The sequence below is a fragment of the Lagenorhynchus albirostris genome, chromosome 20, assembly GCF_949774975.1.
Source record: "Lagenorhynchus albirostris chromosome 20, mLagAlb1.1, whole genome shotgun sequence".
NCBI lineage: Eukaryota > Metazoa > Chordata > Mammalia > Artiodactyla > Delphinidae > Lagenorhynchus > Lagenorhynchus albirostris.
In genome coordinates, this window is record NC_083114.1 from 1,009,090 (window position 1) to 1,022,214 (window position 13,125).

A 13,125-nucleotide genomic window follows, 5' to 3' on the forward strand; every position below is an offset into this window, starting at 1 on the left:
GCTCACCTGCGATCACACTGGGCCTGCCCTTAACTCCAAGGCAGGAGCCCTCGGTCTAAGGTAGGAGGTGAAACGTAAACTCGCGAGCAACACCGACCACAGATCTGCGGGTCAGGGAGGCTGGAAGGGAGCTGGGCCACGTCTGCTCGGGGCCAGGGCACAGGGAAGGCCAGTGAAGGCCTGGGAGGGAAACAGGAGGCAGGTTGGTGTGGCGGAGCCCTTCTAGGAGGGAGCAGGCCGTGCAAAGGCACGGGGGCACGAGGAGACCAAGCCTGCTGATGGCAGAGGGCAGACACCAGAGCTCCAGGGAAGGTCACAGCAGACACCCTACGGAGGTGTGGACGGGCCCTCGAGGCTGCAGGGCCTACAGGAAGGTCGAAGCAGGAGGGCTGATCTGTTGGGAACCCCAAGGGGAGGCCAGGTCATCAAACTGCCCCTCGTGCGGGAGGGGCCCGAGAGGTGACCCACCAGGAGCCCTCCCGCCACTGCAGCCACCTTGTCCCACCCAAGCTGCTGCGCAGAGGCCGGTCGTGGCCAAGTGAAGCGTCGCAGGAGGCGCGTCCTCTACCCACACGGCCCCCAGCAGGACTCGTGAGAAAACTCAGGCTGCGTCCCTGGAGCGTCAGGATCCGGGAAGGAGAGGAAGCCCAGCTCAGGTGGGGTCTCACCGGGGCTCCGGGTGGGAGAGCCTCCCGCCTCACCCCCTCAGCCTCCGCGCGGTCCCGGCAGAAGGCAAGCTAGCCGCATTCCAGCCGCCACGTACGCTTTACCGCCACGATCCTCGGACACCTGAAGTTAGCGCAGCTGCAGCCCGTTGCCCACAGACGACGCTGCTGCCTGGCACGGCTCTCCCTTCAGAGGGATGGGGCCAAGGGGTGGGCAGGGCTGCCTGCACCAGAGGACACATGCCTACTCCTCGAAAAGCACACCCACGCACACGCCACAGGACATCCTGCGCTCGAGCCAACGTCGCGGCCAGAGGAGCCAGCATGGGTCCTAGTGACAAGGGGCTGACTGTCCCCACTGCAGAGCCAAGGCCAGACACCCATCAGCTCTGCAGGAATCCAGCTCTGAGCACAGCTCGGGCGGACAGGGGAGCTGCTGTTCCACGGCGTCCTGGGCGACATCGGTCGGAACGGACGGCGGCCGGCCGGCCAGAGCCCTGTGCTCCCAGAGCCGAAGTCTCAGTGAGGCCCGGCCGGCCAGCCGGCTCTGCTCAGAGGAAAGCCCTTGCTGGGCCACGGGCCCTACCAGGAAGCCCCACTCAGCATCCCTGCAAACGCAGGACGCGCCTCGTCTAGAAACTCGGCACAGAGCCAGTGGGTACATGGCCGTGCCCTCGGAGCCGAACTTCTGAGCCAGGTGGGAGCAACGGTGTCACACAGCCTGTCCACGCCCGGCCCAACTCCCCCGCACTCACACGGGCACACGCGTGTACACCTCGCGCACGCCCGTCGCCGCCGGCTCCAGCACACAACCCGGTTGCAGGCCAGCACTCAGGGCCCTCCCGCAGGGGACTGGCCGGTCTGTCCCCTTCTCCACCTGCGCCGCATCCCAGCTCCTCCAGCAGCCCAGCCTCCGGCTCATCCCCTCGCAGCCCCCAAGCCAAGGAGCCGCCCAACCCCTCGCCCTGCCTCCTGGACAAGCTCCAGACACCAGCTTCCTTGTAACCAGCTCCGACGTTTGGATTACAGGTCTGATGCCCAGTCTTACCTCGCTGCCAACTCCAGGAAGGCAGGCCACCCTCTCCCAGGGGGCCTGCGCGGGGTCACCCCAGGGGGGCAGGGTAAGCCGAGTGGCTGTGGTGCTTCAGAGCCCAATGGGCCTCCATTCACAGATGGAGAAACCAAGGCCCAGAGGGGGCGTGAACACAGGGGCTGGGACCCCAGCCTCTGCCCTTGCTTCAGCATCCGCAGCGTCAGCTTCCCGGCCCCTGTGGGGGTCCCCGGGGCAGCCGAGCCCACCCCACAGTGGCTGACACCGAGGCAGACACGGAAGCCGCACAGCAAACGCACACAAGGTTGCAGGGACGCCCCTCGCCCTGGCCTTGCCCACAGCGCCACCTACCGTCCTGCTGCCACCCCCCCCACCCCGCTCCCTCGAGAGCCCGCGGCCGCCAGGACTCAGCCGGCAGAACGCCCCTGTGCCAGGGCCCCCCAAGGCGCATGGGGAGCGCCCCCCTTTCTGGGGAGGGGCGTCTCCCTGCAGACCAGGTGACCTAGCAGGACGAAAGGCTCTGGGCACGCGGGACACCCAGGGATAAAGCGGGTCAGCCATACCGCTCACACTTTGTCCGAGAAGGCAGGGTGCGGGGCGATCCCTGGCCCTGTGTTTGCGGGGTGAGAGCACGAGCGGAAGGTGGAGAGGAGCGGCTGGTGGGGCCACGCTGAGCAGGGGGACGGGGGCGGGGCGTGGGCAACCGCGAGCAAGGAGGGCAGGCTGGTCCAGACCCTGGCACAGGGCGGCCTTCTCCTGCAGGTGGGGGAGGGAGCATGTCGGGGAGGTGTGGGCCCGGGCCAAAGAGCGAGCTCTCTGCGGGGTCTGGACGTGCCCAGGCGCGGCCGAGCACCCGGACGCAAGGTCCTGGCACTGAGGAGATTCTGGGCCAGACAGAGACACAGGTGACAAAGGAAACGCCCCAGCTGGTCCCTCTGCAGCACTTATTCTTCCCAACATTAACCCATCCGTACACCTCGTGGGCTCATCCCCCCGCCCCCGCGGGCCACTCAGCACCCCAACAGCGGGCTCCCCAAGAGCACTTGTGGGGTGAGTGAGTGAAGAAGAGGAGGTCATGGCAGAGATGGGGTCAGGGACACCCCACGAGAGAGGGCGGGAGGCCCCCTGCAGGCACAGCAACAGGGGTGCTGGCGCCCGGTGGGCAGGCAGGGCAGCGCGTCCAGAGATGGCCCAAGAGCTGCGGCCCAGCCCCGGGCAGCCACTCCCCAAGCCTGGCTCCACCTGGAGGCCCTGGGGCAGGTCTGAGCTCCCCACAGCCCTCGCCTCCACCCTGCTTCTGCACCAATTTCCACGGGAGGGTCTTCCCCACACGTCCGAACAATGCTGACATCAGCTGGGTGTGCTACAATTCAGCTCAATTCCAACACTCTACCTGGCGTGCAGGCCTCTGGAGACCAGCTCACCCACTAGATGACAGGTGTGTTAGGCAGGAAGCTACAGCATACAGACCCACAGCCAGGGGAGAGGCCTCGGCGGGAGGGGGCCTGAGGGGACGGAGCAGCTCTGGGGGGCGGGGGACCGGAGCTCGCTTTGTGGGGAAACATCGTCAGGCCTCCTGGGGAGCTTTGGCCCCTCCTGCCTGAGTGGCCCTGACCTGACACCGGCCCCGGCCAGAGCTGGGGTGTCCCGCGCCTCGCCCGCCCCACGGTGATGCTGCTCTCCCCCCACCCTCCCCGCGTCCCACCCAGTGCACCTTCCCCTCCCGCAGCACCAGACAATGAAGCGTAAAGGGTGTGGCAGCTGAAAATCAGGCGTAAATCATGTCCGCGTCCTGACCTCAGAACCGGTGGGGGTTGCCTGCCCAGCAAAGAGGGGGCTTAGCTTGCGTTCAGGGTCTTGAGGCGGGAGTTGTCCTGGGTTGGCGGGGCCCTGACTGCTGTCCCCCCTCCGCCGTTTCCTTATAGGAGGGAGGCAGGTGGGGGGAAGATGCTGGCCTTGAGGACTGGAGCCGGCTCTCCTGGAGGGGACCCTCCCCTGGAGCTGGGGGGCGGACAGCCCTGCCCGCACCTGGATCTTGACCAGTACTGGTTTCAGGTTTCTGGCCCCCAGAGCCAGGGGAAAATATATTCCTGCTGTTCTAAAGTCCCCAGTCTGTGGTCATTTGTTACAGCGGCACAGGAAACCAGCGGGGCGTATGAAAAGGGCCGTGTGTCCATCCCGGAAAGACCAGTTAGTCTGTCGGGAGGGACGGCGTGTTGACTGCAGCCTCTTTGAGATGAGCAGCCTGCCCCCACCCTGCTCTCCCCAGATGAAGAAAAGGCCTAACTCGTCAACCAGATGCAGACAGGTCCGTTCTGCCCCAGGGAGCGAGCGGCCACCTGAGAGGAAGACAGCTCAGAACGGCGTGTGCTGACGCCGTGTTCAGCAGGCCGCCCTCGAGGTGAGCACAGGACGTCCACGCTCTGCATCAGCAGACGCCTTGGGGGTGGCCCGGGGAGCACGTCTACCACCCCTTCTAGCCCACCAAAGATGCTGGACAGCAGACCAGAAACCCCAAGGGCTTCCCCCACATCCTGACAGGGGAGGGATGTCTCTGAGAAGGGCTGGCAGGAGGGACTGCTCAGAGCCCACTCCCCCCTACCTCCCACCGGGCCAGTGCCCCAGGCCCCCAGCCTCCGTGCGGCCCGGCACCCACAGAAGACCTGGGCGCAGACCGGCCTCCCGTTTCACTTGCTGTCAGCTCCTTCCTGCCCCCAGCACCCCTCAGCCCGAGGGCTGCAGATGACCCTGCAGGAAGCCTCGATTAGGAAAAGTGATGATGTTTATGGAGCACACCTGATGCGGGGGGCCCCTAAGAAGGCGGCTGCCCTGTGTGTGTGGCAGGAGGGGAGCAAAGCCCCGCAGGGACCTGCTGTCCGCTGAGGCCAAGATGTCGTGGGACCCCGCGGTGAGGGGCTTCCCCGGTCCACGTCCTCCCTGCGTGCCGACCTCGACGGGGAAGCAGGACGATGCTCCCATGCTGGCCAGAGACAGAGGAGCAGAGGGAAGAGCCACCCGTCCGTCCACCCATCCCTCTGCACAGCCTGTCCTGCGGCACTTACCACGTTCCAGAAAAGCGGATTGAAAGCGATGGTGAGGACTGCAGCCACAAAGTGGGGTTCTGAGGGGTCCACGTAGCCCAGCAGCCGGGTCATAACGCAGAGGTCTGCCTGCAGGGACAGAGCCGGCGTCAGCGAGAGACCTGCCTGCCCTGCCCCGCCCCACCTGGACAGACACGGGAGCGAGTGACAAGCCCCAGAACTTGGAAACAAAGTTACCCTCCAGGAACAGGTCAGGAGGCTTGGGCACCTCCAAGTCCAGCAAAGGTTACTACAATGTAATCTCATAAAACGGAAGATAAAAGCCGAAACCCAACCAGCCGTGTCGTTCCTGTTGGAGAGCGGCCGGGCCAGCAGCGGAAGCACAGAGAGGAAACCAGCAGCTCTGAGGATGAGTGTCCAGCACGCTGGCGGGGCAGTGACCCCGCCGGGACCCGTGTCTGCATCACCAGGGTGACCAGGACCCAACAGAGGTGTTCAGAGGCCCCAGAGCCAATCCGAGGGGCCGACATCCGTGTGAAGATGCTCAGCCTCCGAGACCCAGGAAAATGCAGATGAGCTCTTCCCAGCCCTGGACCTGGGCATGGGGGCTCCCAACCCCGGCCCCTGCCCCGAGAGCTCACACACAGTGCACAGCTGTTCCTATCGGCAGCCCCTGGACCGGCGCTCCTGGGTATGGGGGCTCCAAACCCCGGCACCTGCCCCGAGAGCTCACACACAGTGCACAGCTGTTCCTATCGGCACGCGTGGAACAGGTGTGCACTCCGGGGGCTCGGCTAAACCAGATGCGCCGTCTCCAAAGCAGCTAAACCAGCGAACTGAAACAGACCAGGTCTGTGTCAAACTGCCATGTTCTCAAACACATGTCAAATGGACAAGGACGCTGCAGAAGCCCAGAGCACCCTGTACCCACCACACAGCGCTGAGTGCCCCTCCCGTATGTGCCAGGGCCAGCTTTGAGCCCCAGATTCATTGCCCCCTGTGACCGGGGCGGGTCTCCCCACCTCTGCGCTGTCGACCCTCAGGCCGGTCACTCTTTGTGGCCCCCACCCACTCCATGCCGGCCGTCCTCCCCAGCTGTGACAACCGAAAATGGTTCCAGACGTGGCCCAGATGTCCCCGGGGACAGAACTAAGACCCTGCCTCTAGGGACAAGAGGAGGAAACAGCTGGATGCCTCCAATGCCAAGTTCTCCCTTTAAAAACCGTGAGACACTGCTGACGTTCTGCGTGGTCAGTGTTCACTGAGTCCCTGCATTACTCTTTGTATTTTTCTTTTTCTTTTTAGAAATTCATGGCAACTCTCCACATGCAATTCAGAATAACAATAAGCCTCAACTAGAAGGTAAGTCACAAGCCTTGGCCTGGGGTGGGGGTGTGTGGAATCCACTCCAGGCGGGCCAGCCGTGCCCAGGGTGCAGAGCTGGGGGCCAGCCGGGTACATAAACCATGCTTCCTGCCAACGGCCCCCAGCCCCCGCCTGGCAACTGAATCACCACATCCAGCTTAGGGCCGCCCACAAAACATGCTTCTCACCAGTTACGGACTCTGATGACAGCAACAACTCCCACGGGAGTTGATATGGCATTTCTGCAGACAAGGGTGTCATTGTCAGCCAGACTCCCTTTTTTTCTTTTTCTTTTTTTTTGCGGCACGCGGGCCTCTCACTGCTGTGGCCTCTCCCGTTGCAGAGCACAGGCTCCGGACGCGCAGGCTCAGCGGCCATGGCTCACGGGCCCAGCCGCTCCGCGGCATGTGGGATCTTCCCAGACCGGGGCACGAACCCGTGTCCCCTGCATCGGCAGGCGGACTCTCAACCACTGCGCCGCCAGGGAAGCCCCAAGCTCCAGATATTTTTAAGAATTCCACTGCTCGTCATTCAGCAGACGCTGAGCACCCCGGGAGGCTCCACTCTGGGGGTCTGCGAGCTAAGCCCCTGCAACAAGGCCAGTGTGCACCTATGTACGTTCTCACACCTCACCTTGGGCCACCACCCAGCAAGACGAGCGCCGCTGTCGTGCCAGCTCAGAGAGCCAGAGGCTCCCGGGGGCCAGGCCAGGCCAGCGCTCCCGGGGGCCAGGCCAGGCCAGCGCTCCCGGGGGCCAGGCCAGGCCAGCGCTCCCGGGGGCCAGGCCAGGCCAGCGCTCCCGGGGGCCAGGCCAGGCCAGCGCTTCCGGATTCCAGATTCCAGATGCCGGGTTCAGGCACTGGAGTGAGGATGAGTCCCGAACACTCCCAAGGAGGCCGGGCAAGTGAGCGGGAGAGAGACTGCTTCTTCGCCTTTAGGAGAGCAGAGGCGGAGGGGAAACTGAGGCAGAGCGGTTAAGCAGTGACACTGGCTGAGGTGGCCAGCAGCAGACATCCGGCCTGGGCTCCCTGTTAGGGCTGAACTGGTCAAAACTGGAACCTCGGCCCCCGCCCAGGTCCCAGGGCCCTCGGTCAACCTCTCATCCAGGAAGTATCCGGTCACCTTGAGGGGGGATTTGCGTTGCCCAGAGAAAGGCCCACCGAGCAGGAAAGAATGACGGACAAGTCAGGTGGCAGCAGAGGGCCCCCTCCTGGCTTCCCGCTCCAGAGGCCTGCAGGTCCCGTCCTGGTTGCTGTCACCCCCAAAACCCGCTGGAAAGGGTGCCCTCCCGGGTCAGGCAAGAGCAGAGCAGGAGGGTCCCAGACCCCCGTCCTGTCACCCTGTACCCCTGTGGGCCACCTCGACTAAGGGGAGGGGCCCACCGGGGCCCACCCACCCTCTGCCCAACCTGATTAAAGCAGCGGAAGTCCTGGCCTTCTGCTCCCGGTAACCCTAACAACGGAGCCCCCCTCTGGCTCCAGGGTCACGGGCCGCGGAGCCCTGGCGCTGGAACAGAGAGGAGATGGGCTACCTACCGCTGCCCGGGCAGCGCTCCCGCGAGGGGCTCAGCGGCTAGAGCCCGTGCCGCTCACCGTGCGAGGGTCAACAGCACCCAGGGTCACATTGTGACATCCAAACAAACAGCAGGGGCCCAGGGAATCAAAGTCACATCGACCGCAGCTGGGACCCACGTACCGCTCACTGCCGGGGGAAGGGGACGGGGTGGGGGCAGCGGGGCGGGCCTCCAGCTGGACCCTCCGTCTCCGGGCCTTCTCGGTGATTCAGGAGACATTCACCGGGAAACTTCTGCTGCAAGCCCCGAGCCTGGCGCATACAAGAAGGAGCGGCCACGACCCCATGGCGGGGCACCAGGCAGAAGAAGGTCTCTGGGCAGCGGATAATCCAGGCTGGGCTGGGGGCTCCCCCTCACCCTCCGGGACGGACCACAGGAAGCTCCATGACCCATCTCCGCCCAGGGGGACGAGAGGGGAACACAGGTGCCAGGATACAAGGGGCAGAGGGTGCTCCCTGTGCGCCTGATGCCAGCGCTCAGACATGCTCTCTGGAGGGGCCCTCGGAGAATGCTCCCTTCCTAAGGAACAGCCAGCGAGGGGTGCGGCCCACACGCTGGGACGGGGGGGCGAGACAGCACTGGAGACCACCTGAAGGCTCTGCTTTCCTGCGATACAGACAGCGGCCAGCGGCTGCCCCGGTGTTCCGAATCCATGACTCCTCCCAGGAAGCTGTTTATTCACACTCTTCCTCCGATGAGCCTGTCCTGGGCCACGTGCCGCGAGGCTCTGAGGGCCCGTGGGGTCCCGCGTCCATGGGGCAAGGTGGGCCCTTCCTGGGAGTGGGTCTGGGGCCTCCTCTCCTCTGCGGGAGCCGTAAGCCGCAGACCTCTCTCTACATTCGCCCTCAGGGGCCCCGGACAGGCCCCCCCCCTACGCTGGTGCCTAAGGCTATTTACCTAAGGACGCAGTTCTGTGTCCAAGGCAGTGGTGACAGGAAGCCAGCTGACCGAGCCCTGGGACAGGGCTTTGCAGAGGCGACAGCGCCTGTCCTGAGACAGGGCCCGATGCCCTGTGGGAACCTGGGTAAACTTTGACGGGGGTGGCCCCTCCTTCCTGGGACCATCAGGAGGATTAAGTGAGATGATACAGGAAGCTCACTTATTACTCTGTGACTGAGTCCGCCCACAACCCTGTGAGATGTGCCCATTTTTCAGACTAAAACACTGAGGCTAACACATGAAGCCAAAACAGGTAGGCAGAAAATCGGTGAGGACAAGGTGGGCCAGAGCACCAGCCCCCATAGCAGCAGGAGGCTCATCCCTCGCAAGTGCACATAAGAAAAAGAAAGAAACAGTAAAAGCGTGTACGTTCTTGAACCAAAGCAGAATCAAACTAGAGATCAGTCAGAAAGGTCCTTGTTAAAGACCACAAGTAGGGGGCTTCCCTGGGGGCGCAGCGCTTGAGAATCCGCCTGCCAATGCAGGGGACACGGGTTCGAGCCCTGGTCCGGGAAGATCCCACATGCCGCGGAGCAACTAAGCCCGTGCGCCATAACTACCGAGCCTGCGCTCTAGAGCCCGTGAGCCGCAACTACTGAAGCCCGCACGCCTAGAGCCCGTGCTCCGCAACAAGAGAAGGCACTGCCATGAGAAGCCCGCGCACTGCAACAAAAAGTACCCCCCCCGCTCGCCGCAACTAGAGAAAGCCCACGCGCAGCAACGAAGACCCAATGCAGCCAAAATAAATAAATAAATACAATATAATACAATAAAAATTAAAATAAAATAAAGAACACAAATAGGGACTTCCCTGGTGGTCCGGTGGTAAAGAATCCGCCTTCCAATGCAGGGGATGCAGGTTCGATCCCTGGCCAGGGAGCTAAGATCCCACGTGCCGCAGGGCACCTAAAGCCCGCGCAACAATTACTGTGTTTGCATGCCTCAACTAGAGCATCCGCGTGCCGCAAACTACAGAGCCCACGCGCTCTGGAGCCCACACACCACTATTAGAGAGAGAAGCCCGCACGCCACTACTAGAGAGAGAAGCCCATGTGCCACAACAAAAGATCCCACATACCTCAACGAAGATCCCGCGTGCCACAACTAAGACCCAACGCAGCCAAAACACATAAATAAATATTTGTTTTAAAAAAGAAAAGAACATCCATACTGACAGACAGATGAGTAAAGCCCCACGATCACCTCAACAGAGGAGAAGAAACCGAGGTTCTGCCCGCTTACGTGACTTGCCCAAGGTCTGGACTGTGACTCAAAAACACTGAAGACAAAAATTATGTCCTTGAGAACTTCACACAGTAAGTCGTCCAGAGAAACGGCCTGCTGTTTATTCTAACTAATGTGATAACGCCAAAAGAGTTTGAAAAACAACTCAGTGCAGCAGGCAAACATCTCGCCCCGGAAGGCAGCTCCTACCTGCCCCTGGGATTTGCCTCCCAAATGGTCACAGATGAGTCACAAACAGGGACCGTGCAGCCCAAGGGGCCTGTCGCCCAGCATGGTCTCGACGCTGCCTGAACACAGCGGCCTTGCCTTCTGAAGAGCACCCACCCTCAGGTGGGCCGCACTTTACAGCTGACAAAGGTCCCATCTCACAGAGCAGGTAACTGAAGGGCCCCTCTTGACACCTACACCACCCATCGCTCACAAGGGCTGGAGAACCATCTGGAAATGGGCATGAAAGGGGCCCCCCGACTGTGCCCTGGCAGCCTGTGCTCCCAAAGAAGCCAGCACTCCGAGGCCCCACTGGAGCCCTTCAGTCCGGCTCCATCGCCCACCAGCCAGCGGGCTTCCCTCAGCTGCCCAGCTGAGGAGCCTGGCCGAGTCCAGGGCAGGGAGAGCCTCGGTCGACGAGGCTGCAGCGGGGACGCGCCTCAGCCCAAAGGGGGACTTTCTAAGCTCAAAACAAAGCCCAAATTCCGCACCAGCTGGAGCAGGCCCAGGAGCTAGTGGTCAAGGGCACCGTGCCCATGCTTGCACGTCAGCACACGTGTGGCTGCTGAGGACGTGCGGTGCCACGTGATGAAATGACATATTTTACGTATTGGGTCAAATATATTGTCAAAAGTGATTCACCGATTCCTTACTCTTTCAACTGTGGCTACTAGAGGAGTTTAGATTCTCAGCGTGACATATTACCGCCAAGGGACGGCGTGGGGCCAACCCGCTGCCATCATGCAGCTCAGACGCCCAGCTGCAGAGAAACCATCCCGAGGATGACATCTCTCAAAACCAGAGGTTTTCACTGAGGAGGGAGGAGGGCTGCCAAGTAGGACAAATACGCAACGTTCAGCGTTGTTGGCAACAGGAAGCTTAACTGTACCAATAAGGGCTGCAGTGGAAAAAACGGAATGTTAGCCAACGAGGGTCACCCTGACCTGTCCCCTGAAAGGTTCCCAGATCGCTCCAACTGCACAGCCCCACAGGGAAGGGAAGAAGGGCAGAAAAGACCCTCCCCCCAACACCCAGGAAATCTCCCCCTCCCCCGCTGCTAGGTCTAGAACACAGGCCTTGCCTAGACCTGAGGGCAGGACCCTAACCCTGCAGCGGGGCCCACTGCCCCCTTGATTTCCACCAGAAGCCCCGAAGGCTTCCCCACCTCCAGTTAATGGTGCCCCATCCTTCCCCCGTAGGTCTCACCCATGAAACATCCACCCCAAGCCAGGCAATGCCGAGGGTCCCCTTGGGCTCCTCAGATAGGGACTGGCTATCTCAGGATCTCAACCCACCTCCCCACAAGCCAGTTTCTAAAACATTGACCAGTTTTATCTCCGGCAGAGAATTTTCAATTTCCAGCCTCAGTGGAGTGAATGGTCAGTGAGAGCCGACAAAGAATGCCGCCTGCCATTCCGGTAAACAAGGGAAGTCGCCCCCCATCAAGCCATCGGCTGCTGCTGCCAACCCCACAGTGCACCCTGAGGGGGGATTCAGGATGGAGAAAAACAGGAGACAGGCCCCAGGCAGTTAAGATGCAGTTCTGAGGAATAATTTCAAGGAGCCCAGACTCTTGCATCTTCCCACAAATAGAAAAGTGCTAAAATCATGTACAAGATGTCTGCTTTTTTGTGTTCAGCAGTAATCTTTTGATGTTCGATGTGGGTTTTCTTCCAGCAAAAACTCCTATATATCCTGGCTCCCCCTCAGAGCTACTGAGAGGCTCTTTCCTGGGCTAGAGTCCTCAGTAAGGTCCCCAACAGAACACAACTCGCAACCATTAGGTTGTGCGTTTTTCTTCAGTGGACACCTGCTCTCGATCGGTACCGGCTGTACCAATGAATGGACCACAAAAGGCGGCCTCGGGCAGGGACCTCTTGGGAGCTCCACGGGGAGTGGCTGACGCCGAAAAGGTTAACGTCTTGTCTCAGAGGAGACTCTAAGGGCCGGGGCCAGGGGCCCGGCTGGTCTTCAGAACCAGGTCCCGCCTGGCCCATCCCGGCCCGGCCCGTGCGGGGCTCCGCAGGCCGCGAACTCCCCGCCAGTCCACCCGGGAGGAGGCCTGTCCTCCGGCCTCAGCTCGGGGCACCTCCTCCCCGGAGCCTAGCGATCCCGTAGGCGCACACGTGTACGCACTCCCACGCGCGGTTACGGGTGCGCACACGCGCACTCGCACTCACACGCACGCACCCGCGGCCCCGCCCCGCCCCCGTTGCCTGGTAACGGCGGCACCGCCCGCGGGCGTAGGCGGTGGCACCGCCCGCCGCGGACCCAGCAGCCCTAGCGACCCCCCTCCTGGCCCGCCTGCCGGCGCGGTCGGTACCTTCCTGAAGTCCAAGTTGCCGAGGCCCCCGCAGCAGTCGGGCGCCGCCACCGAGCTGCGCATGGGCCCCGCCCGGCCCGGCCCCATCGGCCGCGGGCCGCCTTGCAGGGACCAAGCGCGGGCCTCGCGGCAGACCCCAACCGCCAGGACCGGGCCCATCACGCCCGGGAAGCGCCGCCGGAGGCGGCGCTTTCCCGGTGACCGCGCTTTCCCGGCTTTCTGGGAAATGTAGTCCCCGTCCCCGCGCAGCGCCGCGCTCCCGGGCTCGCACCGGCCTCTCGCGGAGCCGAGAACTACAAGTCCCAGGGCCGCCCGTTGCGGCGCCTGCCAGTCCCGAGTAGGCCACGCGGCTGCTGGGCCCCCGCCCGCCGGACCCCGGACCCCGGCTCCCCACTCGGTCCGCCAACTGACCTGGTGTCCCTGTCCTTGGCCGGCTGCGGCGGGTCGTAGGTTTAAGTAGCGCGCTGCGCAGCCCCGCGGACCTGGACTTTGGCCGGCTCGGCCCCCCGCCCCTCCTAAGGCTGCCTGTGGCGGGGGGCGGGCACACCCCGCAGCTCCCGCCCCCCCCCCCCCCCGCGGTTGCGACCCCTCCTCCACTGGCCCTCGAGCACTCACCGGGGCTGCCCTGACTGTCCCCTGGGAGATGAGAGCCGAGCAGCACAATAAAGGATTATAGCTTGATGCGGGCTGGGATGGCAAAGCGGGGGACACTGCCC

The 13,125-nt window shown here is 62.9% G+C and overlaps 1 protein-coding gene across 1 annotated transcript in view; it reads right to left on the reverse strand.

The window, feature by feature from the left end:
• Positions 1-12,619, reverse strand: part of PEMT (phosphatidylethanolamine N-methyltransferase) — a 46,429-nt gene extending 33,810 nt beyond the window's left edge. The window contains exons 1-2 of the mRNA XM_060135538.1: positions 12,410-12,619; positions 4,779-4,886 (exon numbers count right to left, since the gene is read on the reverse strand). Of these exons, the coding sequence (XP_059991521.1) occupies positions 4,779-4,886; positions 12,410-12,568 (267 nt within the window). The 5' untranslated portion in view covers positions 12,569-12,619. The remainder of the gene's footprint in view (positions 1-4,778; positions 4,887-12,409) is intronic.
• Between the last annotated feature and the right edge of the window lie 506 nt (positions 12,620-13,125).